The following is a 17538-nucleotide window of genomic DNA, read 5'->3' as shown; positions in this document are numbered from 1 at the left end:
TGCAGTGGCGAGAGGTGGATAGAGGAGATGAGGTAGGGGTGGGCATTGTGGTTTTTAATCCTCAGCGTTGTTCATCTTATTCATTAGCCACAGACGCAGGCCCGCCCTCCCTTTTGCTCCTGCCGATTTTATAGCCCCACTCATCTGTCACTGGGTAATAAAGGCCCGTTCCTCACCTCTTGCTGCCTTTACCTGTCCCTCGATGGCTTCTGAGCATGTGAAGGTCTGAGAAGAGTAAGCATTGCTTCTGACTGAGCTCCGCTGTCAGAGGTGGTCTCTGGGATGTACCACCCAGGCAGGGAACAGGGGCACTGCCAGATGAGGGATGCACCTAAGTCTGAGTTATCATGCAACTTTCTGAGTTGCTCCTCCAATAAAATGGTGCCTTATTTACACACCCTCTTTGTGTGTGACTGTCTCCCTGGGTGTAGCTTTTTAAAAATAGCTTTACTGTTTTGTAAAAATGATGCATAATTATAAAAGTGGCAAAAATACCAAATTTACTTCATGTGTAAGTTTTTTATTTTGCTCTGTTTTTTGGTAGGTAATAAATCTGTATCAGATGACTCCGGAAATGTGGGAGGAGAGAATTACTGCCTGGTACGCAGAGCACCGAGGCCGAGCCAGGTGAGGCCCATTCATTGTTGGTTTATATTCCTTTATGGGCTTTTTTATTTTCATTTTTTGCCTTAAAGAACTGCAAAACTAGGGCATGCTTGTTGAACAAAATGCAGTACTGAAGTCTATAAAAGAAAAAGGGAGAGCTGGGAGTAACCTTGGTCTTCAGTTTTGTTTGTGTCCTTTTCTAGTACGTGTGACATAAAGTAGGTATGTGTACTGCCTATCAGGATATATAGACCTGTACTCATTGGTAATTAAGTTTACTTTTTTTTTTTTTTTTTTGGAGACGGAGTTTTACTCTTGTTGCCCAGGCTGGAATACAATGATGTAATATCGGCTCTCCGCAACCTCTGCCTCCCCGATTCAAGCGATTCTCCTGCCTCAGCCTCCCAAGTAGCTGAGATTACAGGCATGAGCCACCATGCCTGGCTAATTTTGTATTTTTAGTGGAGACAGGGTTTCTCCATGTTGTTCAGGCTGGTCTCGAACTCCCGACCTCAGGTGATCCGCCCACCTCCACCTCCCAAAGTGCTGGGATTACAGGCATGAGCCACCGTGCCTGGCCTGGTAATTAAGTTTAATTTTAATATTTTTTATTATTTTTTTTTGAGACAGAGTCTTGCTCTGTTGTCCAGGCTGAAATGCAGTGGCGCCATCTCAGCTCACTGCAGCCTTAACCTCCTGGGTTCAAGCAAACCTGCCTCAGCGCCCCCAGTAACTGGCGCTACAGGCACACGCCACCATGCCCAGCTAACTTTTCTGTTTTTAGTAGAGATGGGGTTTCACCATGTTGCCCAAGCTGGTCTTGAACTCCTGGGCTCAAAGCAATTCGCCCACCTCGGCCTCCCAAAGTGCTGGGATTAGAGGCGTGAGCTGAGCCACTGTGCCCACCCTTAATTTTAAGAATTCTATTGTATGGCTATCCCATTGCTTTTGCATCCATCCCTTTATTGATGGCATTTGAATATCTGTAGGTTTTTCACTTTTACAGAAATTTCTGCAGTGCACAATCTTTTATTTTTATACAATTGTATGAGTAGTTCTGAGGATATATTCTTTAAAACAAGAGTTGTTAGGTCAAAGGATGTGAGCATTTTGCATTTTGACAGGTACCACCAAATTGTTCTCCAAAAAGGCTGTACCTGTTTATACATGCCTGTCGACAAGTGTTATGAGAGTGTCCCACCCCCCACCCCAGTCTATCCTCAACACTTGTTTTTATCAATCTAATTTTTGTCATCTAAAAAGTGAAAACTTTTATCTCATGTTAGAATTGTCATCCCCTTGATTATGAATTGATCATGTTTTCATTAGCCTTCAACGTTTTTTTTCTCTTCTTCAAATCAGTTTCCTAACACTTTTTTTTTTTTTAAACTTAAGTGCAACATGTATATGGAAAAGTAGACAAATTATAAGTATACAACTTGATCAATTATCGTAAGGTGAAAACACCATGTAACACCGGAGGAAGAAATAACCTTTGTCTTCCCACCCCCAATTCCCCTTTCTTCCTCCCCAAAGGTAACCAGTCTCCTGATTTTTAATTCCAGATTGGTGTTGCCCATTTTAAACTTTGTATTCTGTTTTTTGTGTCTCCTTTTACTCAACATCATATCGTCAGATATGGGTTTGTGGCATGTGGCAATAGTTTTTTCACTTTCATTGCTGTATAGACTTCCACTGTATTAGTATACTACAAATTATTTATTCATTCTACTAATGATGGACATTTAGGTTGTTGGGTTGTCTCCTGGTTTTTGCTATTACAATAGTGTCAATTTCCCAAAGTAATTGTACCAATTTACATCAATGTGTGTGATTTCTGATTTCTCCACCTGTTCACCAACACTTGGCGTTCTCTCAGGATGGGTTTTTAATATTCACTTGAGAGCATTTGGAGATTGGAGAGAGAAGGAAGAGGACAAGGTCATAGGAAGACTTGAGTTAAAATATTTCAGTATGATAACTGTTTGAGAGTTTTCTGCAAGTTACTGCTACTTCAATAGCTTACTTTAAATTATAACTTATATGAAGGTGATTTGACTTGGGTTTTACAACCCAGATAACTCTTGCCCTAACCTCCAACAATACTCAGGAAGCTTGCAGAGAGAGAGAGCTGTTTCACTTCCAAAACCTTCCAGGTAAAGAAAGTACACAAAGGAAAAGCAAGAACTTAAATAAAATTCGAACACCCAAATCTGTTTGAGGGTAAAAGATAACATACCGCATACTCTTCTTGAATTACTTGAGATGAGTTTACTGTTTACCAAGGGCAAGGTGGGAAACTAAGGCCAAGAAACACCGTGATGAGTCTGTTCTCTGACTCTCTTTTGATGGGGATGGGAAATTCTGCTCGACCTCAGTGCGTTTAATAGACTCAGGGCCGGGCAGAGCTTTGCTGGTATCTGCTGTGGCTTTTGTCTTCTGGCAGCGACGTGGCTCTAGAAGAATGGCAGGGCCAGAATGCCTGGTTTGGTGCCCACCCACTCTCCACCCATCTCACTTAGCTCCGATGACAGTGTCTTCCATTCTCCCCACAGGGATGAAGCCGAAATGGAATATCTGAAGATAGCTCAGGACCTGGAGATGTATGGTGTGAACTACTTTGCAATCCGGGTGTGTTGAAACCTCTCTGAGCTCCTTGTGTAGTAGAATGAGGGCCAGACTGCTAAAATGGTTACTTCTTCATTCCAAGGTGATAGACTCTTTCATGGTTCTATGGTAAAGAAGAAAAGAGGAAGGAAAGATAGGTCTTAGTGCCTAACTTTCTATTTTTGGACTTCAATTAGATCATAGGTAATTAAGTGTCACTTGAGCCTTGGGGGACTTGGACCTGGTTCTGCTCTCAGCAGAAACCTGTTTGAATGCTCTGAGTGTAAGATTTGATTATTTCTGGCTCTGTGAGATCTCAGTCCACAGGGAACACCGGTAAGTACTTTCCCCCTCCCCCACACAACAACCCCCTGCACCCCCACCCCGACCCCCCAGGCACTAAGAGAGTAGATCTACCTTTATAGATTACTGATTTGTTTGGGATTCTCACTATGAGGCTAATTGGTTTTCTATTCAAACCATTAATAGTCTGCTGTCTGCTGGGAACCCACTGCTTCTGCGGGGAGAGGCATTTGTGTGCGGCCCAGATCTGGGCCTTTGGAATGTCTTTCTCCTGTGGGTCAGTATCTGGATGCAGTGTATAAGCAGCTTCTTCCAAAGGGATGCATGCGATTTGCCAAAGCATTTCACTATGGACTGCAAACTGCAGATGAGTAGATGTTAAAACAATCAGGCGGGTCCACCTTTATTTTCATAGTCATGCTTTGCTTTCCCTTATTGGGTTCCTACAGTTGTTGTATTAAATTCAGGTAAATTGAAATACATTTTAAATATTCTAGGATAGCTTTCTACTTAATTTGTATTTTGTAAATATGGATTTGTATGGATTACTCTGCATAAGAAAATAAGGCACACTTAAAGTGCCTAAAAGGTGCTCCATCATAGTACAGGAAGTTCTTTTCTAAAGTTCTATCAGTTTGTATTTGCTAATTGCTTGGTTTCTTTAAGGTCAAACTAATGTAACACATTTCTGTGGTTTTGTCAACTCAACTCCTCTTGCCCCATGTGCTGGCCACCTAGATTCTAGAGAACTAAAGTTTTATAATCCTCAGAAAACAGTTTTTTGGTTTTTAAAAATCTTTTTTGTTTTTTAGAGGTGGAGTTTTGCTGTATCACCCAGGCCTGCTAGGCTCAAGTGATCCTTCCACCCCAGCCTTCCAAGTAGCTGGGGTGTGTACCACTGTGCCTGGCTGAAAAAGTTTCTCATTAGGGAATATTTCTACATCAGTCAGACTAATGGATACTGTTTTTTGTGTATGTTTCCTATATCGAGCAATAGACAAAGCTACTAGCTATTTTAGTGTCTTTTATGTTAAATTAGTTTTAAAAGGGGCTGCTTGAGTCTCCACCTGTCTCTGTTTAATCTCTAGAAGTGTTGGAGTCATAATGATAGGAGGTAGAAGCCTGAATCTTTTTTAAAAAATTTAAACTAAATAGTCAGAAACACAATGAAATACCTCATTTTCCAAAATGTACTGCAGATTTAAAAGTACAAAGCCTCACTTCTATTAATGCAGTAGCTTTCTTAGCTTTGCAGACAAGCAGAAGAATCTTTCGTGGTTTGATGATAGCGTCTGACTTTGGGATGTTAGGAGTAAAAAGATTTACGCTGGAGTACTCACTCCTCCATCTGATGTCTGCTGTTAGATTGGTACTTCTCTTCACAGTCCCAGTACCTTCTCAGTTTACAGATCTGTTTTTCTGCCCTTGAGTCTTGGTTCAATTTCCATTATCAGCAAGGGGTCAGGAGCTGTAGTATCCTTGTGCAGCCAGTTTCCTTCCACTCTGTCCTTAGCAGGGTCAGTGCTGTGGGAGCCCAGGGCACCCACCGTGGGCTACTCTGACTGCTGGCCAGGACCGCTGTCAGGGGCAGAGCATAGGTACGGCTTTTAGACAGCTTTGTTGATGAATATAATTCCTTTTGATAATGTATTTCCCAACATGCAATTATTAAAAATTTCAAACTTACAGGAAAATTGAAAGAATTTTTCAGTGAACACCCATATATATGCACAACCTAGATTCTACAGTTAACATTTTACCAGACTTGCTTTATCACATGAAGACTACATTATATCATAAAATGAGACCATCCAGTCCCAGGCACTGAAAATTTTCTTTCTAGTAATCCAACAATGGTTTCTTTAAATACAAGAAATCATTAAACCTATAGGTTTTTTTTGTTTGTTTGTTTTAAGTCTCTCTCTGTCGCCCAGGCTGGAGTGCAGGGGTGCCATCTCAGCTCACTGCAACCTCCACCTTCCGGGTTCATCCAGTTCTCCTACTCAGCCTCCTACTAGCTGGGATTACAGGCGTGTGTCACCATGCCCGGCTAATTTTTTTTTTTTTTTTTTTAAATTTTTAGTAGAGATGGTGTTTCACCATGCTGGCCAAGCTGGTCTCAAACTCCTGACCTCGTGATCCACCCACCTTGGCCTCACAAAGTGCTGAGATTACAGGCATGAGTCACTGCTCCCGGCCTAAACCTATGGGCTTTAATTCTAAACCTATGATAGCCTGGTTATTTAACTAGAGGGAACAACACTTACGTTACTCCTCCTTTAGCCATTGAGCCAATGACAGAAGCCCTGAGTGATTGTTCTGGGGGACCCAGAAGTCACAAGAATGGAACAGTTTTGCTTCTGCCCGCCCCAATTCAGAAAGCTGAAATCTTGTTGGTTTATAAGATAGCTGTGACTTCTGTTGGGACCTGCTGAAACTTGTCACATGTGACAGTGTGTGCCAGATTCTTTGGAAGGTTGAATAAAATTTTGAGCCTCAGCTGGAGCTTACAGTGGCTGTTCTTATTGGATCCACAGAATAAAAAGGGCACAGAGCTGCTGCTTGGAGTGGATGCCCTGGGGCTTCACATCTATGACCCTGAGAACAGACTGACCCCCAAGATCTCCTTCCCGTGGAATGAAATCCGAAACATCTCGTACAGTGACAAGGAGGTAGGACATGTCTGTACTGCAGATGCCACTAGTGGCCCAGGGGTCCAGCAAAAGATCTTTCCCCATCTGCCCCGCTCGCTGGAGCCTCCCCAGCCAGGGCATCTCCTTGTTATTCATAGAATCCTTTAATTCCCAGGCTTTGAGGATGTGGTTGTTGATTTTCGAAGTATTTACAGAACAGTATTGGCATCAATAACCCCACTATGACTAATAGGAAGCTGGGAAGCTCAATTTGCCAGGGAGAAACCCCAAAGAATAGTAAACGAAAACAGTAACATTTTCTCATTACTTGGCTTTGTATTTCTGTCAATAAATTCTCTTTGTATTTTTTTTTTCTTTTTTAGAGACAGGATTTCATTATGTATGCCCAGACTGGATTTGAATCCTGGGCTTAAGCAATCCTTCTACCTCATCCTCCTGAGTAGCTGCTATAGGTGCGCGCCACAGCACCTGGCTTAAATTCTCTTTGTATTTTAAGTGTGGTCTTTATTGAGCTTTCTTTCTGTGTCTGGTGCTTGATACATGTGGCAGAGAAATATATATATACACATATACACATATGGACATATATGTGTTTTGTGTGTGTCTCAGTAATGATATAAATATGTATATTAGGTTAATATGCTTACCAGAATTCCAAAATAATTAAGGTTGAATAACTTAGACAAATGCTCTTAGAATTCAAATATTTCCATATAGGGTGGTGACTTTTACCAAAAAGGTCCCATAATGTATAATCTTATGTTTATTCATCCATTCATTCATTCATTCACTCATCCATTCATTCATTCTTCATTCATTTTATTTTATTATTATTATTTTTTGAGACAGGCTCTCATTCTGTCACTGAGGCTGGAATGCAATGGCACACGATCAAAGCTCACTGCAGCCTGGACCTCCCTGGGCTCAGGTGATCCTCTCACCTCAGCCTCCCAGGTAGCTGAGACTACAGGCATGTGCCACCACACCTAGCTAATTTTTTGTAGAGATGGGGTTTTGCCACGTTGCCCAGGCTGGTCTTGAACTTCTGGGCTCGAGCAATCCTCCCACCTCCGCCTCCCAAAGTGCTGGAATTATAGGTGTGAGCCACCATGCTCACCTATTCTGCATTAATTTTAAAGGAATCATTGAACATCTGCTTTGTGTTAGATTTCATGGGGGAAACAAAGATGTAGAAGATCCAGTCTTAGCCTTCAAGGAAGTCAAGTAACTACTCACCTGCTATCATAAATAAGTGCTGTGGAAGAGACATGATGTTGTCTTCCATATACAAGCACTTTCACCCTGACCCTCTGAATTTAATCTGTCTAAGAACACTGCTGTAAAGGCAGGGGCCGTGTTGTCATTATCTCTGTGTCACATCAGGAAGCAGAGACACAGAAGGATCCAGTGACCTGTGTGTGAGTGAAGTAGCAGAGGGTAGGAGCTGGAGTTGCTGATGCCACAGCCCCTGCCTTTCAGGGAGGCCCAGAGGCTGAGCCCTGAGAGCACAGGGGCACCAGGGAGAGGGAGGCTCTACTCAGTGACCTCCTGGTACCTGCACAGCCAGGACACAGAGTAGAGAGTGAAGAACAGGAACAGCTTTTGTTGCTGCCTGCAGAGCCCCAAACCTGAGCGTATTTCCTATTTTCTCTTTCTTCATGACAACTCAAGGAAGGGAACACAGGCCCCTGGTTTCCAGTATGTGGTTGGGATCTACTCAACCATGCTTGATAAGACAGACTGAGCCCCTTAATTCAGAACATTCTGACTTTGAAGTTTTTGTAAGTATTTAGCCCAGGAGATAAGCAGATAGGTATTTCTTTTTTAAAATACTTAAACTGAAAGTTCCACATGACATACAGCTGTATGTGTGCCACCCTATGGTAGTTTTCCATCTCCCAATTTCATAAAGTCTTTGTATTACCCATCCACACATTTGTGCACTAAAGACTCCCCAAACACCCGTTCTTCAAAGAAGCCAAGGATTGAAGTCTCCCGTAGTATGGCCTGACACAGTAAACTCTAATATGCCCTCTCTGGGGGCCAGGCGCCATCATGTTCCATCATGTCAGTAACTCATGCAGTAAGCAGAACCCAAGCTGATTTGACATAAAAGAAGTAGTCTTGGTAGTTAGGCATGACAGCCGTGCTGTCAAAACAGAAATGTTAGTTTATTTTAAGTGATCCGTTGATTCTTTGTGTACACCCTGGCGTGGTGCAGAGCCTGCAGTTTCCCCACTACTTGTGGTTTCCCACTGATAGCTCCAGGGTTTGACAGCAAAGCCAAAAATAAGCTCACAAAATTCATGAATAGCAGCCTACACAAGAGCAACACTGCTTCGAAGTTAACTTGGCCGAAAGCTAAACAAAGGATCATTTTCTGTCCTCAGTGTACTAACCCCTTCTTGGGCAATAGAACATGTGAAAGAAATATTATCTTCCCAAACATATTTATCTGCTTAGCAAGTGTTTCTTGGGAATGGATATCCATTTTGTAAGTGCATCTTGGAAATCTAGAATCTATTTGGTCTTATCGGGAGCGGTTGAGAACAGCAGCCATTTGTTCCTTGCAGGCTTTCCTGCTAGTGGTCTAACCCTAGGTTCTCCTACCAAGTCACCACCCTGTCCTTATCATTCATCTTTCTCTCCATTTTGATTTCAGAATCAAGGACTGTTTTCCCTTCTACTATAGTCCTTTTTTCCCCATTTGATTCTTTCTATTAATAGCTTTTATAGAATTATTCCCATGTTCAGAAACCTGTGGTGAGCACAGGTATCCTGTCACATCAAACCTAAACACTTCTTTTTTTTTTGTTTGAAATAGGGGTCTACTCTATTGTCCAGTCTGGAGTGCAGTTGTGCAATTACAACTCACTGCAGCCTTGAACTCCTGACCTCAAGCGATCCTCCCACCTCAGCCTTCCAAAGTGTTAGGATTACAGGTGTGAGCCACCATATCTGGCCACCTCTGACTTTTGTTCTCACTGCCAGCCCCTACGCCCACCTCTTCCTCCCTCCCAGGCTAAGCCTATTATATCATCTTAGTCACCAAAAAGCTAATACCACACACACACACACACACACACACACACACACACACACACACACAGCTCATTTCCCCATCTCTACCTTATTTCTGGTTTTGCTCTGTGCAGAATGCCCCTTCAGCCTGCCTTTTAGCTACCCTGTTGGATTCTTCTTCTAAGATCAGCTTCACTCTCTCTTGCTTCTGGTGGATCTACTCTGAACCTCCACACATTTGTGATTTGCACCACCCAATGAAGCACCAATATATGATGTGATTTCTTGAATAATTGGCTGTTGTTAGCCTAGTTCCAACTAGATGGTGAGCTTCACGAAGGCAGGCCCGTGCCCTAGACTATAGTAGCCCTCCAGTGTTGGCCTCAGGGGTAGGCCCATTAAGGATGCTTATTTTAGGTTGTCAAGAATCCCTTCCCACACTCATGCCTAAGACGGCCTAGAGAGCACACCTTTAGGGTCCTGAGCTTCCACAGCCCGAGACTTGGTGTTCCTAATTCCCCGAGGTTTAGTGCCTGGACACTGGGAAGCCAGGACAAGGCATAGCTTTATGCTGGTCTGTGGCCAGTGTGGTTGCTGCATTTGTGGAATTTCCAATTGGTGGTAACATTCCAGGCTGTTGGACTGAAACTGTGTTCTGCTTCATTCTTCCAGTTTACTATTAAACCACTGGATAAGAAAATTGATGTCTTCAAGTTTAACTCCTCAAAGCTTCGTGTTAATAAGCTGGTAAGTTGAGATCCTGGTTTTCATTACTGATAATGGTAGCTTTTCTGAGAATTGAATACTTTTTAAAGAATATCAGAGTGACATCTTGTGAAGTGTAGAATGGTATCTCACTTGGCACATACTTTCTCTTTAGCTTAGAGTTAAAACTAAATTATATCATGAGGAAGGTTTTTTTTTTTTTTTTGAGACAGAGTCTTGCTCTGTCGCCCAGGCTGGAGTGCAGTGGCAGTGCCATCTCGGCTCACTGCAACCTCCGCCTCCCAGGTTCAAGAGATTCTCCTGCCTCAGCCTCCCGAGAGGATTACAGACATGAGACACCATGCCCAGCTAATTTTTGTATTTTCAGTAGAGACAGGGTTTCACCATATTGGTAAGGCTGGTGTTGAACTCCTGACCTCAGGTGACCCATCCAACTTTGGCCTCCCAAAGTGGTGGGATTACAGGCGTGAGCCATTGCGCCCAGTCATTTCTATACTGTTTTAACAGGCTGTTTTGAAAACTTTTGTATCTGCCTCCTGGTGTACATAGGCAATAGTTCCTTTGGAGTCTTGAGTATACTGGGCTAGGTGGGGTGGCTCATGCCTGTAATCTCAGCACTTGGGGAGGTCAAGGCGGGATAATTGTTTGAGGCCAGGAGTTTGAGACCAGCCTGGGCAGCATAGCAAGACCCTGTCCCCCCAAAAATGAAAATGAATAAAATTTAAAAAAAATAAAAAATAGGGCCAGGCACAGTGGCTCAATGCCTGTAATCCCAGCAGTTTGGGAGGCTGAGGCAGGTGGATCACCTGAGGTCGGGAGTTCGAGACCAACCTGATCAACATGGAGAAACCCTGTCTCTACTAAAAATATAAAATTAGTCGGGCGTGGTGGCACATGCCTATAAATCCCAGCTACTTAGGAGGCTGAGGCAGGAGAATCGCTCGAACCCAGGAGGTGAAGGTTGCAGTGAGCTGAGATCATGCCATTGCACTCCAGCTTGGGCAACAAGAGCAAAACTTCGTCTCAAAAAACATAAATACATAAAAATAAATAAAAAATAGAATTTAGGAGTAGAGGTACAGGGCTCAGTATATGTTCAAATTTCAAAATTGTGACACATTGTTTTCTAAAGAAGGTGAATTGATTTTTACAGAGCCAACAGTAGTGGGTGAAATTTCTTTTTTGCTATCCTTAATACTTGTATTATCAGCCTTTAAAAATTTTTGCCAATCTTGTGCATCTAAAATGGTATCTCATCATATTAACTTTTTTTGTTTGAGATTTTGAAATAGGGTCTCATTCTGTTGCCCAGGCTGAAATGTAATGACACGATCATGGCTCACTGCAGCATGGACCTCCCCAGGCTCAGGTGATCCTTCCACCTTAGCCTCCCCAGTAGCTGGGACTACAGGCACACACCACCATGCCCAGCTAATTTTTTGTATTTTTCATAGAGACGAGGTTTTACCATGTTGTCCAGGCTTATCTTAAACTCCTAGGCTCAAGCAATCTGCTGGCCTCCACTTCCCAAAGTACTAGGATTACACTTCCCAAAGTGCTGGGCCACCATGTCTGGCCAAATTTTTTGATGTTTTTGTAGAGATGGCATCTCACTGTGTCACCCAGGCTGGTCTTGAACTCCTGGGCTCAAGATCCTCCCACCTTGGCCTCCGAAAGTGCTGGGATTACAGGTGTGAGCTACTGCACCTAACCTGTTTTCTTTATTGGCTATATCTTCCAGTTGGTGGCTCTTGTTTTTCTTTTTTTATGTCTTGACAATAAAAATGTTTAATTTTAATGTAGACAAATATATAAATTTTTTTCTTAATCACTTTTTGCGTCTTACTTGGCATCTTCTCTTATCCTGTGATCATTAAGATATTCTTCTATATTGTCTTCTGAAAGTTTCAAGGGCTTAATCTTTGCATTTAAGTCTTCAATCCTTCTGGAGTTGATTTTTGTGTAAGGTGTGAGGGAGGGATCCAACTTATTTTTTTCCACATGCACCCTGTTACCTTAGCCCAGCTTACTGAATGAGGTTTCCTATCCTCCCTGGTCTGCAGAACCACATCTTGATGTAGGAGAGTAAGGTGCACCTCCAGTGTGCTCTTCATTTGTGATTTTTACCTCCTGGCATATCTGAGGCACCTTCATTTTGCATGTTTCCACAGCTGAGAGCACTAGAGGCCACTAGCAGGGCGTTAGTGTTTCACTCCATGCGTTCATCTTCACGTTTACTGCTACCTGCAAGAGCTCAAACTGCTATAGCACTAGTGAGCCGGCAGGCAGTGAAGTAAATTTGTGGATATTAACCTTTTTGTCTGCTTCTGTGGCCACAGATTCTCCAGCTATGTATTGGGAACCATGATCTATTTATGAGGAGGAGGAAAGCCGATTCTTTGGAAGTTCAGCAGATGAAAGCCCAGGCCAGGGAGGAGAAGGCTAGAAAGCAGGTGAGCATGACCTTGTTTTAACTGATGATGTCACTGTGTGATCAGTCCTGGCCTGGGAGGTGAGGAGTGGTTGTGGGCTCGCAGGAGTCTTTTGGCCATGGACATACCTGCTCTTGTTTTATCCCTGTTGGATCTTCATTTGCTGATGCCTACCTGGTGGGATGTCAGCTCTGGAAATGAGGAATAAACCCTAATAGCACATCTAAAAGAAATATCTCTAGTAATTTCTACACTTGGAGAAATTAAGTGTGATTAACACCGGTTTGGGACAAAATAGCCAAGAGTGCATGCATCTATCCGTCCAGCTAGCTAGCTAGCTTGCTTTTTTTGCCTGTCTGCCTCCTTGTGCAGCCTTCTCCTTTTCTAATTAGATGGTGATAGAATGCAGGGTGGCATTTCAGTGCTTGCCGCTGGAATGCTAATTTGACTCTGGCCGCAATTCCCCACTGCAGGTGAGACCTCATGGCATGTCACCTGCCCCAGGAGGTGGCAGGAGCACCTATCAGCAGACTGGATGATCTGCATCATTGTTTTCTACTCATAAACCTTCTCTACTCATGGAAATCCACACAACTAATTTGGGCCTTACTGCTGAGAATATCAGTTGTGTTTTTGGATGAACTACTAGATAGAGTAGCAGCGGCTGCAGTTGGCTGCCCTCAGGACTTGCAAGCTCAGAGGTGTAATAATTAGTCTGTGTGCACCTTTCTGATTTTGATACATTGGAGAGGCTGGCTTCCAGCCCTAGGATTTAGAGTGAAATGCCCAGTGTGCTTCCAGCTCTTCATCTCTTTGCTTTCTGAGATGGCAGGCCACAGATGTGTTGTTTGGGATGCTTTGGGGGTGATGGGATGGATTTGTTGGGCAAAGAAATCCTACTGAGCCAGCATGGGGTCATAGTGGCAGTTTCATGAAGAGCTCTTGGCAGTGGCTCATCCCTATAACTCCAGCACTTTGGGAGGCCAACGCAGGAGGATCACTTGCCTAGGAATTTGAGGCTGCAGTGAGCTATGATTGCACCACTACATTCCAGCCTGGGTGACCAAGCAAGACCCTGTTTCAAAACAGAAGCAAAACAAAATACCAAAATAAATAAATAAGAAGAAGGAGGAGAGCTCTCTTTGACCTTTTTCTTAGCAGAGCAAAGCTTAGAAGTAAGAAATCTGAAAGTGTCAAGGAATATGTAGCCTGTGGGCCCCGGCAGAGAATAGCAGGAACACTGCGATCAGCACTGCCTACAGCACAGCATAGCCACAAAACTGGCATCTGGGCAACCACAGATCAGGTGGACAGACACTGACCTTGGAGCCAGATCTGAATTTTTTTTTTTTGAGACGGAGTCTTGTGTCAGCCTAGGCTGGAGTGCAGTGGCCGGATCTCAGCTCACTGCAAGCCCGCCGCCCGGGTTCCCTGCCCATTCTCCTGCCTCAGCCTCCCGGTGGAGCTGGGATCACAGGCCCACCCTCAGCCTCCGGCTAGTTTTTGTATTTTTTAGTAGAGACGGGGTTTCACTGCATAGCCAGGGTGGTCTCGATCTCTCCTGACCTCGCGGATCCTCCGCTCCTCGCCTCCCAAAGTGCTGGGATTACAGGCTTGAGCCACCGCTCCCGGCCCAGATCTGAAATTTAGAATGTGACTAAGTCAATGACTTACCTTCCAGACCTCAGTTTTCTCATCCATCAGGTGAAACTAATGATGTACCTTCTCCATCTCAGATGAAGGGATGTATATTACACCTTACAGTCTTTGTAAGCAGCAAACTGATTTTGTGAATAGGAGGTCCTTTATATTGGGGTGGAGGTCTCCGGGAAAGTACAGAGCCAAGAACTGAAGGAGATTACCTGACCTTTTTTTTTTTTTTTTAAAAATAAGAGACTGGGTCTTGTTCTGTCACCAACACTGGAGTGCAGTAGTGCCATCATAGCTCACTGTAACCTCGAGCTCCTGGGCTTGAACAATCCTTCTGCCTCAGCCCCTCAAGTAGCTGGGACTACAAGTGCATGCTACCACACCTAGTTAATTTTTTTTTTTTTTTTAATTATTATACTTTAAGTTCTAGGGTACATGTGCATAACGTGCAGGTTTGTTACATATGTATATTTGTGCCATGTTGTTAAAGCTGCACCCATCAACTCACAGTTCCAACAACTCGCCATTTACATCAGGTATAACTCCCAATGCAATCCTCCCTCTCCCCTCCCCATGATAGGGCCCCAGTGTGTGATGTCCCCCTTCCCGGTAGTCCAAGGGATCTCATTGTTCAGTTCCCACCTATGAGTGAGAACATGCGGTGTTTGGTTTTCTGTTCTGTGATAGTTTGCTAAGAATGATGGTTTCCAGCTGCATCCATGTCCCTACAAAGGACACAAACTCATCCTTTTTTTATGGCTGCATAGTATTCCATGGTGTATATGTGCCACATTTCTTAATCCAGTCTGTCACTGATGGACATTTGGGTTGATTCCAAGTCTTTGCTATTAGAATAGTGCCGCAATGAACATAATGCGGTGCATGTGTCTTTATAGCGGCAAGATTTATAATCCTTGGGTATATACCCAGTAATGGATGGTTGGGTCATATGGTACATCTAGTTCTAGATCCTGAGGAATCGCCATACTGTTTTCCATAATGGTTAAACTAGTTTACAGTCCCACCAACAGTGTAAAAGTAACCCTATTTCTCCACATCCTCTCCAGCATCTGTTGTTTCCTTGACTTTTTAATGATTGCTATTCTAACTGGTGTGAGATGGTATCTCATTGTGGTTTTGATTTGCATTTCTCTGATGGCCAGTGATGATGAGCATTTTTTCATGTGTCTGTTGGCTGTATAATGTCTTCTTTGAGAACTGTCTACATATCCTTTGCCCACTTTGATGGGGTTGTTTGTTTTTTCTTGTAAATTTGTTTGAGTCTCAGTTCTGGACATTAGCCCCTTTGTCAGATGAGTAGATTTCGTAAAAATCCCATTCTGTAGGTTGCCTGTTCACTCTGATGGTAGTTTCTTTTGCTGCAGAAGCTTTTAGTTTAATTAGATCCCATTTGTCAATTTTGGCTTTTGTTGTTGCTTTTGGTGTTTTGTGAGACATGAAGTCTTTGCCCATGCCTATGTTCCTGAATGGTACTACCTAGGTTTTCCTCTAGGGTTTTTATGGCATTAGTCTAACATTTAAGTCTCTAATCCATCTTGAATTAATTTTCGTGATAAGGAGTAAGGAAAGGATCCAGTTTCAGCTTTCTATTTGGTGCTCTACACGTTCAGAGAAACTTCTCTAGTAACCAACTATAGAAATGATCCCTGAAAGTATAGTCTTCACACCTAGTTAATTTTAATTGTTTTGTAGAGATCAGGTCTTTCTATGTTACCCAGGCTGATCTCAAACTCCTGGGCTCAAGCATTCCTCCCGCTTTGGCCCCCCAAAGTGCTAGGAAGACAGGCATGAGCTGCTGTGCCTGCCTGGCCTGACTGGGCTCTCTTCTCTTGTCTTGTCTTCTTTTCTCTTCTCTTCTCTTCTCTTCTCTCTTTCTTTAAGAATTATAGGGGGAAGTGGGGAAGGATAGCATTAGGAGATATACCTAATGTAAATGATCTAGCTAATGGGTGCAGCACACCAACATGACACATGTATACATATGTAACAAACCTGCATTACTGTGCATTGGCAAAATTCCCAGGAACTCTAAAGCATAAAAAAAAAAAAAAAGATAGATATGTAGTAAGCCACCTTATGGAAATTGTAATATGATGGAAATTAGAGAACAAATTGGCCAAGCTTTTCACTGACTTGCAAGAAAATTGGAGAACAACTTTCACTGTTTTATTGCTTGTCTTTGCATTATCTTTTCAAGCTCCAATGTATGTATATGTGTGTATAATATGTGTGTGTGTGTGTGTGTGTGTGTGTATATATATATATTTTTTTTTTTTGGACTTAGGATTTAGAAAAAGCAGCAGTCTTAGAAACCTTGTATGACCAGAGTGTGGGATAAGATTGAAGCAAGAAGTAATTAAATGTGCTTTAAATTATTTAAGGCAGAAAATAATGCAGTGGCCACTTCTGGATTCTGCTTTCTGAACTCAGTTAGTACCCCAGGATCACAGAGGAATGGCACTGTCTTGTACTTGTTCCCCTTATTAAGCTCAGCATGTGGTCCAATTAATGCAGTGATCCAGAAGGCAAGGGAGGTAGTGGTGGCTTTGTACTGTTGCCTTAAGGACAGGGGGCTGTGTTCCCTGCCTGGCTCCCTCCTGTCATAGGCCTGGCTCAGGAGTTGTCTCTGCATGAGGCTGTGCAAGTCTGTGCTGTGGCTGTTGCAGCTCCCCCCTGTGAAATACAATGTGTGAACTATTGATGCATCACGTAGAATGATTCCATCTTCTCTGTGGGTCAGAGGCAAGAGTGGAGCTATTGTTGATGAGATCAGAGATGTGAGAGGGGTCCATGTGGATTAGAAATGGTGAGATGACTTGCCTGCCCAGATGAGAAAGCTGCATATTTCTGGGGCTCTATCTGAGGGAGGAGGTCCTGCATTGTGTCCCATCAGCCACAGGGCAGAGCCACCTGAGGTTTCCCAACAAAAAGCAGCATTGGCAAGGTAGCCATTTCAGTGCACCATGTATAAGAATGCCTCCTTCTGCCGGGCACGGTGGCTCATGCCTGTAAATCCAGCACTTTGGGAGGCCAAGGCGGGTGGATCACAAGGTCAGGAGTTCAAGACCAGCCTGGCCAATATGGTGAAACCTTGTCTCTACTAAAAAATACAAAAATTAGCCGGGCATGGTTGCAGGCGCCTACAGTCCCAGCTACTCGAGAGGCTGAGGCAGGAGAATTGATTGAACCTGGGAGGCAGAGGTTGTAGTGAGCCGAGGTCATGCCACTGCACTCCAACCTGGGCGACAGAGGAAGACTCTGTCTCAAAAAAAAAAAAAAAAAGAATGCCTCTTTCTATCCAGGTCGAGACTCGGTTTGGTTTTTCGTTTGTTCATTCACTACTAGAATTTTTTTCAAGTGGCTCAGCTTTCAACTCTGCAACTGGTTTAGAAGAATGGGGTGGGGAGCAATAAGAATGACCCTGGTTACCTAAAGGAAAGGGAAGGAAAAAGGTCCCAAAAGGGGAGACTCTGGAGATGGGGCATCTTTGGGCACCCTAGGTCTCGAGCCCTGTGATT

The 17538-nt window shown here is 43.4% G+C and overlaps 1 protein-coding gene and 1 pseudogene across 5 annotated transcripts in view; one reads left to right on the top strand and one right to left on the bottom strand.

Annotated features, from left to right (window-relative positions):
- NF2 (neurofibromin 2) overlaps window positions 1-17538 on the top strand; it is a 101125-nt gene that overhangs the window by 56164 nt on the left and 27423 nt on the right. For 4 of the 5 annotated variants that reach the window (XM_009217049.4, XM_003905393.5, XM_003905394.5 and 1 more), the window contains exons 6-10: window positions 545-627; window positions 3162-3237; window positions 6054-6188; window positions 9864-9938; window positions 12257-12370. In XM_009217049.4, the coding sequence (XP_009215313.1) occupies window positions 545-627; window positions 3162-3237; window positions 6054-6188; window positions 9864-9938; window positions 12257-12370 (483 nt within the window). The remainder of the gene's footprint in view (window positions 1-544; window positions 628-3161; window positions 3238-6053; window positions 6189-9863; window positions 9939-12256; window positions 12371-17538) is intronic. The other variant, XM_009217048.4, reaches the window with a different exon arrangement.
- Window positions 15599-15682, bottom strand: LOC116270926 (annotated as a pseudogene).

The sequence above is a fragment of the Papio anubis genome, chromosome 16, assembly GCF_008728515.1.
Source record: "Papio anubis isolate 15944 chromosome 16, Panubis1.0, whole genome shotgun sequence".
NCBI classification, from domain to species: domain Eukaryota; kingdom Metazoa; phylum Chordata; class Mammalia; order Primates; family Cercopithecidae; genus Papio; species Papio anubis.
Note: the sequence above shows the minus strand (reverse complement) of the source record. Positions and strands in the feature narration are given on the sequence as shown.